Source organism: Lipotes vexillifer, unplaced genomic scaffold, assembly GCF_000442215.2.
Source record: "Lipotes vexillifer unplaced genomic scaffold, Lipotes_vexillifer_v1.1 scaffold584, whole genome shotgun sequence".
Lineage (NCBI taxonomy): Eukaryota > Metazoa > Chordata > Mammalia > Artiodactyla > Lipotidae > Lipotes > Lipotes vexillifer.
Window position 1 is genome coordinate 2575750 of NW_006783036.1, and position 14526 is coordinate 2590275.

At 51.7% G+C, this 14526-nt stretch overlaps 1 protein-coding gene across 1 annotated transcript in view; it reads right to left on the bottom strand.

Annotated features, from left to right (window-relative positions):
* DYNC1H1 (dynein cytoplasmic 1 heavy chain 1) overlaps nucleotides 1-14526 on the bottom strand; it is a 72410-nt gene that overhangs the window by 12305 nt on the left and 45579 nt on the right. Inside the window, exons 39-54 of the mRNA XM_007455658.1 lie at nucleotides 14366-14521; nucleotides 14157-14278; nucleotides 13523-13688; nucleotides 11816-11979; nucleotides 9276-9405; nucleotides 7698-7831; nucleotides 6909-7023; nucleotides 6652-6813; nucleotides 6356-6570; nucleotides 5100-5304; nucleotides 3592-3765; nucleotides 3361-3480; nucleotides 3043-3163; nucleotides 1654-1849; nucleotides 1059-1176; nucleotides 750-976 (exon numbers count right to left, since the gene is read on the bottom strand). Coding sequence (XP_007455720.1) covers nucleotides 750-976; nucleotides 1059-1176; nucleotides 1654-1849; nucleotides 3043-3163; nucleotides 3361-3480; nucleotides 3592-3765; nucleotides 5100-5304; nucleotides 6356-6570; nucleotides 6652-6813; nucleotides 6909-7023; nucleotides 7698-7831; nucleotides 9276-9405; nucleotides 11816-11979; nucleotides 13523-13688; nucleotides 14157-14278; nucleotides 14366-14521 — 2525 coding nt within the window. The remainder of the gene's footprint in view (nucleotides 1-749; nucleotides 977-1058; nucleotides 1177-1653; nucleotides 1850-3042; nucleotides 3164-3360; nucleotides 3481-3591; nucleotides 3766-5099; nucleotides 5305-6355; nucleotides 6571-6651; nucleotides 6814-6908; nucleotides 7024-7697; nucleotides 7832-9275; nucleotides 9406-11815; nucleotides 11980-13522; nucleotides 13689-14156; nucleotides 14279-14365; nucleotides 14522-14526) is intronic.

Consider the following 14526-nt stretch of genomic DNA (forward strand, 5'->3'; position numbering starts at 1 on the left):
AAAAGAGCGGTGCTCCGGTTTACCTAAAAAGAAAACCAAACAGGCTTTATGCTGAAAAGTTCACATCTGTTCCTGCCCACGGTAGGCAGGGTCTGGGAGGGCTGGAGAGACAAGCACACTCATGGTTCAGATCCCGAAGGAGGCTGGGATCCAGATCACCCACAACTGAGGACGACACAAGCCTCAGAGCCTGAGGGCATAAGATGAGTGTAGAGAATTAAGTGTCAGCCTTGAGACTTGTGTGTGAGCAGGTATGCGGGCAGGAAGCAGGTGGAAGGAGCCTCCAGGGGAAGGTAGACCTGGAGGGAAGAGGTGCCAGAGGCGGGAGGCTAAAGCGCCCATTTTGAGGACCCGGAGGAACGGGGGGAAGAGCGACAGGGACCACAGCAGAAGGGACAAGCAGACGGGACGGGAGACCCTGACGAGGAGGCCCTCGGTGATGCCACTTCTGAAGCCCAAGGCGGGAGAACAAATGGGTTTGGAGCTGGCCGCAGGGGAGAGGGATTCCCCGGCTTCAGAGTGCCCGGCTGGCATCCACCTAACGCCCCTCAGTAAACGCACAGGAGACAGTCACCAGGACCCCCGTGGACGTGAAAGAGCTAATCCCCCGGGATGACCGCGGTCCGTGCCGCCCGTGTTGTCGTCTGTTACTCTCAGCGCTTCCCCCCGCGAGGCCAGCGAGCACGGCACGGTGAAGGACACCGAAAGGCAGTGTTTCAGGGGAGCGGCAGAAAGAGTGCGCTCGTGACGACCACCTTACTTTGGCTTCGACGGCAGCCAGGTCTGCTTTGATGGCCTGGGCCTCCGAGATGAGGACCGCGTACTCCTCCTTGTAGCGGGCGATGCTGGCCTCCAGCTCGCGGATCATCCGCTCCACCTCGTTGGCTTTCTGCTGGTTGTCCTTGGCGTCGTCCTCCAGCTTCTGCAGCTCGTTGCGCAGGGGCTCTACTCGCTTTAACATGTCGGCGTAGTTAAGCTGCGGAGGGCAGATCGACTGTTCGCAAAAGGGACGGGACACAAGGCCCCCTCGCACAGGGGTTCCCAGCCAGGCTGAGTACCTGTGCGATGGCCCACTTAACCATAGGCCCGCAGGCCAGGGAGGCCCGGTTGACGATTTCGTAATTGTAACTGGGGTTGGACATGTAGTTCTTCTTCATCTTCTCCCTTATGGCATCGCTGCAAGACAGGAATTGTGTTTCTCAGCACGCGCGGGGCAAAGGTAAAGAAGAACTTTCAGGAACTCGAAACGTAAAGGCCAGAGCCAGCTCCCGCCTGTCGCTCCAGTCACCACCAAGGACGAGCCAGCCCGACCCCAGTTCTCAGGTGACGAGGCCACTGCTGCCGAGGACTCTCACCTTCCCACCCCTCCCCTGTTCCCCGACAGGAGACAAGCTCAGGGCCAGCTCTGTGCTCGTAGCCACTCATGGGGACGGAACAGTATTCGGCTCACACAGGTAAAGGGGCCAGGGAACTACTGTCAGGAATGGGGAGAGGAAATCTGACTAGTTTGAGTGGAAATGGCCTGGAAAGGTGTCTGTGCAACTGATGAGCTGATATTACCTTCTGTGTATGCTAAGCCAGAGACACGAGGCCACAAGCAAACACGAGAACCTCATGCCACCAGAACAGTTTCCCCCACCGCGTGCCACCCACCTGATCTCCTCGGCAGAAAAGTTCACGATGGTCGGGATGAAGTTCTCCCTCATGATGATGGAGCGAATCTGCTTCCAGTCCGTCGTGCTCTCCCCCAGCAACAGGCAGATGGACTCGAGCGCCAGCTTCACGGCGGCAGGGGGGTTGGCCATGGACCGCACCTCCACCAGGTGCTGCTTCTTTATGGACTTCACAGCTGGGCGTGGCGGGAGCACAAGAGGGTGGGGTGGAAAGGACGCGGTGAGAAGGGGACCAGAGCACAGCCAGACACTTTGACTCTCACCAGAAAAGGGACAAGTGTGCAGAAGATCCAAGTGAACGTGGGATGTTCTGTCTTAAAACCCTCTGGAATAGCTGAAGTGGCCAAAATAATGACAGAGATCTTACTGTACTGAGCCTAAATCACAACATTCTGTAAAAAGGAGAGCATCTTTAAAAATGTCTCACAAATCCTCATTAATTCCTTTACCTCTATAAAGATTTAAGTGTTAAAAGAAAAAAGCAAAATTGTTCATTTATTTTACACCAATTGAACAAAGACCTTTTCAGTCTGCCACAATTTAGAAGTTGTCTTTACTGGCTGGGGTGAAGATGTGGAATTAACAGTTCTAAAAAAAATGGCCAACACTTTCCATAAACTGAAATGCACATTTTCCTAACCTGAACTTTTATTAAAGCACTTTTTTAAAGTAATTCTTCGGCAGGTGAGAGCTAAATTAAATCCTCATCAAAGTACAACTCAGTGAAAATCTACAGTGCATTTTAATTCCTCTTGTGGTGTAATGTGAAAACTACAAGCAATTGGGTTATTTGAAGTAAGTTAAAGGCTGATGGGCAGGAAGGGGCCCAGGGTTAAGGCCACGCCTAGGTACTGGGCAGACTGCAGACTAAGATGGGACGCCGGGTCACTGCGCTCCCTCCTGCAGCATTTCCCAGGTATGTGGGGTGGAAAAGGAAGGATGGGGGACTGTTACCAATAATTAAATTAGTCATCGCTGGCCACGACCAGGACACCCTAATAATTATAAATAAGATAGCAACACTGCCTACTTTATGACATTTCTGGATGAAATTCAAGCCAGAGATTTGCAAATAGCATATTTATGAAATTATCACCAGATTTTTAAAAATGTACTGACAAAAAGCTTATTTTGTCAATTTTCTCTTATGAAAAGGGCTTCACTATGGTGAAAGCAGACTAGCTTTATGGAAGCTTTGCTTTAAGAGATGAAGACAGTCTTTAAGTATTTAGAAAGGGCTTCAGAGACTTGACACTTATCAATGACACTTTGGAAACACACATAACTGGGACCTCTGGGGGAAGGCCATGCTGCCCCCTAATCTGTCCACCCTCCCCAGAGAGCCAGACCTCTGACAGTGTGCACACACCATTCTGGGCCTCGATGACGGCTGGCTCCACCTTGTCAAGATCTTCCTTGACGCTCATCTGTTTGTCTGCGATGACCTCCTGCTGCTTATGCAGCTGTTCCTGGATTTCTTGGCTCATGACCTAGAGAGGAAGGACGGCTCAGCTCTGGGCTAAGGACCGGTTAATTCGCTGAGTCCTGACTCCTCGTGCCGCCCGGGACGCGCACACACACACACACACACACCCTGCCCCCACCACAGGCACGTTCAACACTAGAACCCATCTCAGACTAAACCCCCTGCTCCCTCATGAGAGACGGAGAGCGCCGGTCGCCGCACCTTTTTCTTCTCCGCCTCCTGCTGGTCCTTCACCATCTTCTTCAGCTTGTCGTTGGCCGCCGCGTTCTTCACCTCCAGCTCTTGGCTCTTTATCCTGAGGTCCCGACGCAGCTCTTCCACCTGAGAAACAAAACCACATCAGGGAAATGGAAAACACGTGGCAATTACCTTCAAATTCAGAGGCCCTCCCCTGGCGCAGCCCCAGAAAACGCTGCTCAGGCCGCAACGTACCTGGTCAACCGTCTCTTTGATCTTCCTCAGCCCGACATTCAGGTGCATCTGCTGCTCCTCCAGCTCGCTCCGCTTCTCGTGGAACAGGTCGGCGTAGTGATTGATGAAGTCTAGGTAGTGGCGAGGCGTGATGGCCATGGTCCTGCCTCCCCGCTTCGCTAGCCGAGCATTAGCCTTTGGGAAAGAAGTCAAATCTCTTCACTCTTCAGGACGTTCGTCCTCTGCGATTTAACCTCAGGAGATAACTGTTGTGCCGGTGCGGCGCGACGGCACGGCCCCAGCCCCCGGGAGTGGCATCGCTCGAGACGGAGTCCAGCTCAGGCGCCCACGGGGCCACAAGGAGCCCTCACACCTCTGAGCTTCTCCTCCGACTCCTAGGGGCACGGCAGGGCCAACAGGACACCCACGGGCTCCGAGTGGCCGTCACAGAGCCTTCCAGAGGGGGGCAGACTGGACTCTTCTAAGAAAGAGTCTAAAGGAGGGGCAGCAAACCACAGCCAGCCCGTCAAACCCTGCAGCGCAGCCTCTGCATGCGGAGTGTCAGCCCCATGGCCATGCTTGCTCATGGCAACGCTGTTCTCACGCCACAGTGGCAGAGCTGGGTAGCCGTGCAGGGGCCCAGCTGGCACCTGGCCCTCTGCAGAGAGAGTGCGTGACCCCTGCTCTGGGGGAAGAACACAGGCCTGGCCAGAGAGGCAGCGAGAGAAGCAAATGGAATCAGTGTGGGCAGGGAAGGGGCCAGACGGCTCCGGAACACACAGCCGGGCGACAGGCGGGGTGAGACGTCATTGACAGAGGTAGGACAACAGGTGAGAAACAGGCATCTCTTTTGCGGATGACGGTACAGTGTCAAATCCAAAGCACCTGGGGGTCTACTTTTACATTGGTTTAGCTTTACGTTAGTACAGCAATTAGTTTTGCTTTTCCCATGATCTCAAGACTGAACCCACACTCAGCCATAAAAGGAAACGAAACTGAGTTATTTGTAGTGAGGTGGATAGACCCAGAGACTGTCATACAGAGTGAGGTAAGTCAGAAAGAGAAAAACAAATACCATATCCTAACACATATATATAGAATCTAAAAAAAAATGGTTCTGATGAACCTAGGGGCTGGACGGGAATAAAGACACAGACGTAGAGAATGGACTTGAGGACATGGGGAGGGGGAGGGGGAAGGGTAAGCTGGGATGAAGTGAGAGAGTGGCATGGACATATATACACTACCAAATGTAAAATAGACAGCTAGTGGGAAGCAGCCGCATAGCACAGGGAGATCAGCTCCCATAGCACAGGGAGATCAGCTTGGTGCTTTGTGACCACCTAGAGGGGTGGGATAGGGAGGGTGGGAGGGAGACGCAAGAGGGAGGGGATATGGGGACATATGTATATGTATAGCTGATTTACTTTGTTGTAAAGCAGAAACTAACACACCATTGTACAGCAATTATACTCCAATCAAGAGGTTAAAAAAACAAAAAACAAACCCCCCCAAAAAACTGAACCCACCTGGTGAAGAGTCTGATGAACGAACACACAGCTGTTTACGATGGCTTCCCGGTGTGACGGTGGCTGCGGCAGTTTGTCATACACGACTGGCATGTAATCAGGCACGATGTAATTCGGCTTCTCCAGGTCCATCTTACTAGTGAATTCTTTGCCAACCTGATACAGAGCTTCAGTGGACCAGTCCCCAAACCAGTTCAACACACACCTGAAACAGATGCCCACATCTCAAAACAGCTCCCGAGAGCAGGGTCTGCCCCGTGGAAAGCAGAGCCGAGTGGGATCGGCGTACCTGTTGAACAGAGCGGGGGAGGTGGCCGCGCGGTCCTTGAGCCCCTCCGAGGATGGGTTCATGGTGAAGACGACGTGGAGGTTGCGGATGACCTGGCTGGTGAACCACTTGTACAGCTCCTCGTGCGAGTCCAGCATCAAGCCCTCCTTCTGGGCCCCCTCCTTACACTGGGTCATCAGGGTGGCATACTCATCTCCTTCGAAGAGGCCGGGAACCTAGGAAGTAAAACGGCACCATGGCTGGCCGGTCCTCGGAACCCGGCGCCATGTAACACGACGCGGCGTGTCACTGATTACCTCTCCGTTGGCCAGAAGGGTATTCATCCGCTCCAGGAATCCAGAATCTAACACGTTGGACTCGTCCATTATAAAAGCTATCTTTTCGTTTTTACAGCCAGAACGTCTCAACACCGTGCGGAGATCTTCATCAAAGTCCTCCCCCGTGTACTTCCTGTGGACCTACAGAGGCGGGGCAGGTCAGCTCCTCTCTTGCTCAAGGAGCTGCGTGCATGAACAGGATGTGCGTGGGGTTGAGAGGCTGTGGCCAGACCCACCTTAATCTGGTACACGCTCAGACCGTTCATCCAGGCCACGAAACGGGACAGGGTGGTTTTGCCCGCTCCACTGACCCCAATCAGAAGCAGGTGGCCTTGAGGCTGACGGAATATTCTGAAACATTATCAGAAAGAAGAGAGTTAGGCTGTTATGCTCCATTCCCCTTTTGACACTCAAGTCCTAAACCTTCTCAGGATTACTCTACAACATTTGGAACGCGTTTTTTTTTTGTTTTTTGTTTTTTTGGGCGGTACGTGGGCCTCTCACTGCTGTGGCCTCTCCCGTTGCGGAGCACAGGCTCCGGACGCGCAGGCTCAGCGGCCATGGCTCACGGGCCCAGCCGCTCCGCGGCAAACAGCTCCCGAGAGCAGGGTCTGCCCCGTGGAAAGCAGAGCCGAGTGGGATCGGCGTACCTGTTGAACAGAGCGGGGGAGGTGGCCGCGCGGTCCTTGAGCCCCTCCGAGGATGGGTTCATGGTGAAGACGACGTGGAGGTTGCGGATGACCTGGCTGGTGAACCACTTGTACAGCTCCTCGTGCGAGTCCAGCATCAAGCCCTCCTTCTGGGCCCCCTCCTTACACTGGGTCATCAGGGTGGCATACTCATCTCCTTCGAAGAGGCCGGGAACCTAGGAAGTAAAACGGCACCATGGCTGGCCGGTCCTCGGAACCCGGCGCCATGTAACACGACGCGGCGTGTCACTGATTACCTCTCCGTTGGCCAGAAGGGTATTCATCCGCTCCAGGAATCCAGAATCTAACACGTTGGACTCGTCCATTATAAAAGCTATCTTTTCGTTTTTACAGCCAGAACGTCTCAACACCGTGCGGAGATCTTCATCAAAGTCCTCCCCCGTGTACTTCCTGTGGACCTACAGAGGCGGGGCAGGTCAGCTCCTCTCTTGCTCAAGGAGCTGCGTGCATGAACAGGATGTGCGTGGGGTTGAGAGGCTGTGGCCAGACCCACCTTAATCTGGTACACGCTCAGACCGTTCATCCAGGCCACGAAACGGGACAGGGTGGTTTTGCCCGCTCCACTGACCCCAATCAGAAGCAGGTGGCCTTGAGGCTGACGGAATATTCTGAAACATTATCAGAAAGAAGAGAGTTAGGCTGTTATGCTCCATTCCCCTTTTGACACTCAAGTCCTAAACCTTCTCAGGATTACTCTACAACATTTGGAACGCGTTTTTTTTTTGTTTTTTGTTTTTTTGGGCGGTACGTGGGCCTCTCACTGCTGTGGCCTCTCCCGTTGCGGAGCACAGGCTCCGGACGCGCAGGCTCAGCGGCCATGGCTCACGGGCCCAGCCGCTCCGCGGCACGTGGGATCTTCCCGGACCGGGGCACGGACCCGTGTCCCCTGCATCGGCAGGCGGACTCTCAACCACTGCGCCACCAGGGAAGCCCTGGAACGCGTTTTAACTTGAATTTGTACGCTAAACATTCGTACAGCAATTGTTATTTGCCAGGTCCGGTGAGGCGGCAAAGATCAAAAAGACATGGCGCCGCCCCCGGACACCCTGATGACTCGAGGGAGACAGGCCGATTCTAGCAGGAGGGTGAAGGGCTGTAGTCTCAGCCAGTGGTAAGCTCCGCTCAGCAGAGCTGGACTAAGAAGCGGGAGTCGCTTGGCAGACGAAGGCAGGGGCGTGGGAGGCCCGTCAAGAGGACAGCACGAGGCCTGGCCTGACCCCCGCCCCCATCAAATCGAGAGCAGCTCGGGTGAGTGGTGAGGCTGCAGCAACAAAAAGCCCACCGGTCAATCCTGAGCACGTGGTCCAACACCTCATTAAACAGGACCAGAGGGACATCGAGCTCTTCTTCATAGAAGACTTTCAGCCTGGCTTTGACATAATCTCTTAACTCTTCTTGGTCTACTGGGATGTAATCCTGTGGGAAAAAGGGCAGATCCAATTATGAAGAGGAAATCATCTTAGTTCTTATAGCAAAGTGGATTGTATTTCCATATACCAAGAAACTGTCAAAAAATGAGACGAAGGCAGGTATTTATAACATAGGGACAAAAATATAAGTAAACTAGGATGAGACATGGAAAATCTTTACAGAGAAAGCTGAACTTCACTGAAAGACATCATAGAACATCTAAGTAAATGAAGAGATACACCATGATCGTGGAGAGAAAAACACACAACTAAAAATGTCAGTTCCACCCAACTGACACACAGATTCAATGTAATCCCAGTCAAAATCTCAGTGGTGGATGGTGGAAGTTGTTTTGGTGCAACTTGACAAACCAATTCTAAATTTCATTTGGAAGGGGAAAAGCCCGAGACTGGAAAGATGACCCACCCCTTTAAGAACCAGGTGTTCTGGACAGGGACTGTCCTATCCGGTGGACTTAGAACTGTGATCAGGACCACGTGGTTTTAGCACAGGAAGCAGCAAATGGACCAATGGACAGGACAGAGCTCTGTAACAGACTCACGCGCACAGGGAAACCCATGTGACAGTGCGACACTGCAGAGTCCCAGTGCTGGGACCGTGGACGTGCACAAAAGAAAAACTGAAAATGAACCCACAGCTCACCCCATACACTAACTCAATTCAGATGGATTACGGGTTTAAACGATATTCCATTACGAATGTTTGTTCTTCAAAAGACGCTATAAAGAGAGTGAAAAGACAAGCCACTGGGAGAAGATGTTGCCCATAAATGAAACAGGATTAGTATCTAGAGTCTAGAAATAAATAGGAAATTCTAGAAACACTGAGCAAATCTCTCTTGTTCTTCTTGCTTCTGTGCCTTTGCTCCTATCAGGCCCTGTGCCTGCCATGCCCTTGCCGACACTCAGATGAAGGCCTATGAACACTTGCCTAAGCCCCTATGTCAGGGTCAGCTCTCCCAAGGTGGAGCCATCCACCCTATGAGACGGAGCTCCTAAAGGAAGGCTGTCCTCATTCCTAAATCAGCATCGCCTACTGAAGGAAATGCACATCAAGACTGTCACTTCCTACGATGTCGGATGTCGGCTCTCTTTTTCAGAGAAAATGGCAGCTCACAGCTATCCTGGAAATGTCACTCTGTTTAGCATCCTAGTATACGAAACATTTTCACACAAGTTATCCCTAACTGCCCTGATTTCACTGAAGCCCCGTCTCCTGCTGGTTGGATCCACAGCTCTTGGAGCGGCCACGGTCCTGGGATTCTCTGCCCTGAATTATCAACGGCTGCAAATACGTGGCCCATCATGCCTATAGCCGCAGCTTCCTTTACAGTGCGCTTCAAGGCAAAGACGTTTCTGATGAGAAGGTAATTCTAACTAGAAGGACAGGAGCAAAGAAGAGTATTCCTAACGTGATGTAGACGCGTTACCTTTGACAACCAGTTGCTGTACAGGATGGGCCGGCTCATCGCCTTCTCCTTGTCTATGTTGGGGAAATGCTTCAGAGCAACCATATCAATATTTTCGTCAGTCCAACGCCTCTCCTCGTCTTCTACAAGTCTGTCGGAAGAGAAGACAGAGGCCGTGGCGAGAAAACACCTGGTTCTGTGGGCGCTGTGGGCTCCTCCAAGGGCTGGCATTAGTCCTCTACCAGAAATTTTCATTTTCCACAAATGGAAGAACCTAAGGCTCTGAACTCGAGACGACTTAAGTAGTCCGAAACAAAGATATTAAATACGAAAATCTTAAAAAAAAAAACTCCTCTAAAAATGTTTAATTACATTGATTTACAAAATGAAAACTTCATTTTAGTTTCTAAGCTCGTTTAATATAAATGTTTCAAGTATCAAGGAGCATTATGGGAACAGAAATAGAGAACTACAAGGTGTACAGTTTTGGAAACACAAGGCTTACGGAGAAAACCACAGAGCAAGCAGGTGAGACTCTAACTGTCCCTATAGGTGTGGGAGCAGCTGAATACATGATAACTTAGGCTACCAGATGAAGGTCCAATGAGCATGTCACACACTTACCGTAGCCAACCAGAATTTAGAAGCACAACTGCTATTGCGAAATTTCAATCTAAACAAAATTATATCTCTGGTATGTTAAGAAATGTAAAAATGATACTGTAGCCCAATTATTTTTTTTAATTAAATAAGGGAGAATGAAGGTAGCTCACGTAACATAAAAAGGACCGCCTTTTAAAGTGGTAGAGCCGCAATACGAGAGAGAAAAGCTGGGCTGCCAGGGCTCGTGTGCCCCCGCTCTGCCTTGGTTAGCTCATCTCTCTCCCTGCCTCTCTGCAGGGCAGCTCTGTGGGAAATGAGAACTCCAGGGAGGCTGGCGTGGAACCCAGTCATCTACAACAATGCAATATTCCAAGACTCCTCGAAAGCATGGGTGAGAAAAGCTGCCTGAAGGCAAGAATAACTGGTCCAGACGTGTAACTGCCAAAGGCTTAAGTATTTCTTAGTCTGGAGGGAACCATCTGCCTTGGGTTCTGCCAGGGAAGTAACTATTAACCAAATCCTACGACTACCCACACCTGAGACCATGAGTGGTCAGAGGAGCTTGTCCTGCTGGGACCGTGTCCTCTACGGATGGGCCACCTCAGGCAACCTCACACTTAGCCCGGGCCCGAGGGGACCTGCCCTGCCATCAAGGTCCTGCCCTCCTGCTCCTACTCTGCAGCCCCTCTTGCTCTGTTCCGAGTAACCTGTTCACGGGCAGTACATTTCCCTGAATAGTTTGCAACAGGAAATCGTGGTGCTGCACTAAATAGTAAATCAGTTAAGATTTGTTGTTTGTTAGAAGTTTAGAGTTAAAGCAACACAAGTCTAACTTTCTCTCACTAATCAAAAATGAGCCTAAAAGGCTATGAAGGACTGCAGTGCTAAAATACATAAAATTAACAATATAAGAAAAATCAATAAAAATGACAGAGCAGGAACTAGGAAAACAAGAATTTACTATAAGACAAAGATCGTACACAACCATAAACAAAGAATACAGGAAAAAGATTCTGATTTAAAAAGGTCAATAGGGATTCTCCTGGTGGCGCAGTGGTTAAGAATCCACCTGCCAACGTAGGGGACGCGGGTTCGAGCCCTGGTCCAGGAAGATCCCACATGCTACGGAGCAACTAAGCCCGTGCGCCACAACTACTGAGCCCTCATGCCTAGAGTCCTTGCTCCGCAACAAGAGAAGCCACACAGTGAGAAGCCCGCTCACCGCAACGAAGAGCAGCCCCCTGCTCACCCAGACTAGAGAAAGCCTGCGTGCAGCAACGAAGACCCGCCCCCTGCTCACCCAGACTAGAGAAAGCCTGCGTGCAGCAACGAAGACCCAACGCAGCCAAAAATAAATGAATGAAAAGAAAACGGTCAATAATTTTCAAGATGCCTTGAGAGAGAAAACGACTCAACTTTTTACTGAGACTTACGATGGTTCAAACCACAAAACCTTCCACAATCCAAGCTGACCACTACAGCCACTAGCAAGTCTCTCCCTTCAGTACTGGTCACTTAACTAGAAAAAGTCAAAACTTGCAAGACTTGAAATAAGTGGCCAACAGGTAAAAAGAGAAAACTAAAGTCCCAGAGATACAGCTGCAAATCCTCTGATGAGAGCGAAGACTGAGGGTGAGGAAGGGGTGGTGGTTACGGAACTGCACCCCAGGCTGCTGTTAGAAGGCACTGAAATTCACCTGTGACCTCTGTGCCCTGACCTTGTGTGGGGCCCACCCGACAGTGAAAGAGGTGAGTTAAAGTGCCTTGCCCGAGGTTACCAGTAACCAGCAGGGCCGTCGGGGTCTCGTACATAGGGGCGGCCGTGATCAACTCCCAGATGCAAGGCTGCCCTCGCCACCTCACTCCTGTCCATCACCAGCTCAGCCTGCCTCAGGGCAGGCCAGCCTCATGCAGACCCTAACTCGGGGGGTCGGAAGGGTCAACATCCTTGGCTTTACCTGTCCTGGAAGAGACGGAGGGCTTCATGTGCCCAAATCCGAATGAGGCCTTCAACAGGCAGAGTCTCCAGGGGTCTCAGTGCCTCGAAGATACCTCGCACCCACCGGGTCATTTCACGGGGTGAGTAGATATAGTGGGGCTGTGTGTCCTGAGTGAACCTCTCCTGCAGGAATCGAAAAGATGCAAGTTACATGTAAATGTCCTAAGACACAGAAAGTAGTTAAAAACTCAAATGCAGTATAACATTTTTATATTAAGAATAAAGACTCTAGACCCTGGAATATTTGAGAATGAATTGGTAAATAATGTTGGGACTACTGTTCAGAAGATCCAAGTTGCTCACTTTATGTTGCAATTAATTATATTTAAAGATTTATACGTAAAAAAAAAAAAAATAGGGCTTCCCTGGTGGCGCAGTGGTTGAGAGTCCGCCCGCCTGCCGATGCAGAGGACGCGGGTTCGTGCCCTGGTCTGGGAAGATCTCACATGCCGCGGAGCGGCTGGGCCCGTGAGCCGTGGCCGCTGAGCCTGCGCGTCCGGAGCCTTTGCTCCGCAACGGGAGAGGCCACAACAGTGAGAGGCCCGCGTACCGCAAAAAACAAACAAACAAAAAAAAAACTACAAATAAAACGCCTCTAAAAATATTTTAAAAAATGTAATTCCTAAGTTGAGGGGAAAGCTTTTCTAAGCATTATCTCAAAAGTGGAAACAATTAAAGAAAATAGTCTACATTTAATAACATTTAAAATGCTGTAGGAAAAAAACTGCAATCATACAAAATTTAAAACATTTGCGATATGTGACAAGCTAACGCTCATAAAGGCCTCTAAGTGAGATGGCTGTCTCAGGCCTTCCCTGGTAGCACAGTGGTTGAGAGTCTGCCTCCCGATGCAGGGCACATGGGTTCGTGCCCCGGTCTGGGAGGGTCCCGTGTGCCACGGAGCGGCTGGGCCCGTGGGCCATGGCCGCTGGGCCTTCGCGTCCAGAGCCTGTGCTCCGCAGCGGGAGAAGTCGTGGCAGTGAGAGGCCCGCGTACCGAAAAAAAAAAAAGTGATGGCTGTCTCAGTGGAAAGTCGGCAGTTCTCTTGCAAGGGCCCTTGTCAGAGGCTAACAAAGAAACGCAAGCCAAAACCGTGAGAGCCACTTCTCATCCGGTGGGCAAAGATCTTTTTTTTTTTTTTTTTTTTTTGGCAGTGCCCCGCAGCAAGTGGGATCTTAGCCCCCCAACCAGGGATCGAACCCGCGCCCCTGCACTGGAGGGGCGGAGTCTTAACCACGGGTCTGCCTGGGAAGTCCCAGTGGGCAAAGACCTTTTCAATAAATATTTTTTCAAGGCTGAAAGAGGCATCGTGGTAGAACCGTAACCGGTCCAGCCCCAGCAGGTTTGGCCACATGCAGTCACCACAAACACTGCAGAAGAACAAGTACAGACAGGCACGCGTTGGTGCTGTTAAAACAGAAGAGTGTCTGCATCCTTTTAGAAACGGCACAGCACGGTCTCGGTCTCATGAGGGGAATGAACACATGTACACGTGCCAGATGAGGACGGCAAGAACAAGCAAGAGGATATTCGCGGTTGCAGCACCGGCCGGAAGCATAATCTGCTGAGACCCTGGAGAAAGTGTCCTGGCTCAGCCGGAGCTCCAGGTGAAGCTCGGTCTCTCAACAGAGCCTTTCGGTCACGACGGGGCAAGGACGCCGCGCACCTGGGACATGGTGTAGAACTCCACCATCGCCGCGGTGAGAGGCTCTGCGTATGTGCGCAGGGACGGGATGAGGCGCAACATGGCCCGGTTGAAGGTGCCGTAGATCTGCGTCAGGGAGGCGGGTCCCGGGTAATCCACATACACCACGGGCACGTGACGCAGGAACCTGCACAAAGACGGCCCGGCTCAGCCTCGTATGGGGTGAGGGGCAGCGTGCCTGGGAGGGCTGCTTCCCTGTCCCAGGCCCACCGGGGGCTTCCTGAGCTGCCCCCACGGCTTCGCGCCACAGCTGACTGAGGTCTCACACAAACTACTCGGGCCTGGGTCTGGCACGTAACTGTAGATGCAAAAAGCCGGAAAAGAACCGAGCAAAGGTGGGAAAACGATTTGGGCTTATTTCAGCCTCATCCTGGCCCTACAGGCAGGTCTGGGGCAGCTCACTACTGCCCAGCAAGTCGTCGCTTTCATTTTGGGTGTGTTCCCAGCACAGTGACATAACCCCAGAGGAACCCCATGACGAGCAGTATTCTGTTACCTTTTTATAATTACAATCACAGTTTCGTCATGCTACACTTAAAGCAAACCTGGAACTGGTGTGTGTGAGATCAGGGCAGTCTACGGGGCTGGGTGTCACCTGTGAGAGAGGGGCTTCCTTCCAGGGTCGGTGGGTGGGTTACAAGCCCCGACGAACTGGATCCTCTCCAGCTTCACCCAAGTCTGATCTGAGGTTCGGTAAAAGCCTCCGTGCTCCACCATCTGAGGGCAAGGGGCAGTGAGACACGTTAGGGGCAAATGTGACCAGAACACACTGTGGAGGAGGGCACCTCATGGACGTAAACACACCTGTCTGATGAAGGATATGACCCTCTGCGTCCCGTATTTATCCATGTCTGGCAGGTTGATTTCATCACAGAACAACACCAGCCACTTTCCCAGCTGAACAGGGGCCAGGACGACCCCGTTCGGTGTGCGTCTGTACTCGCAGTAGTGGTCAAAAGTCTTCA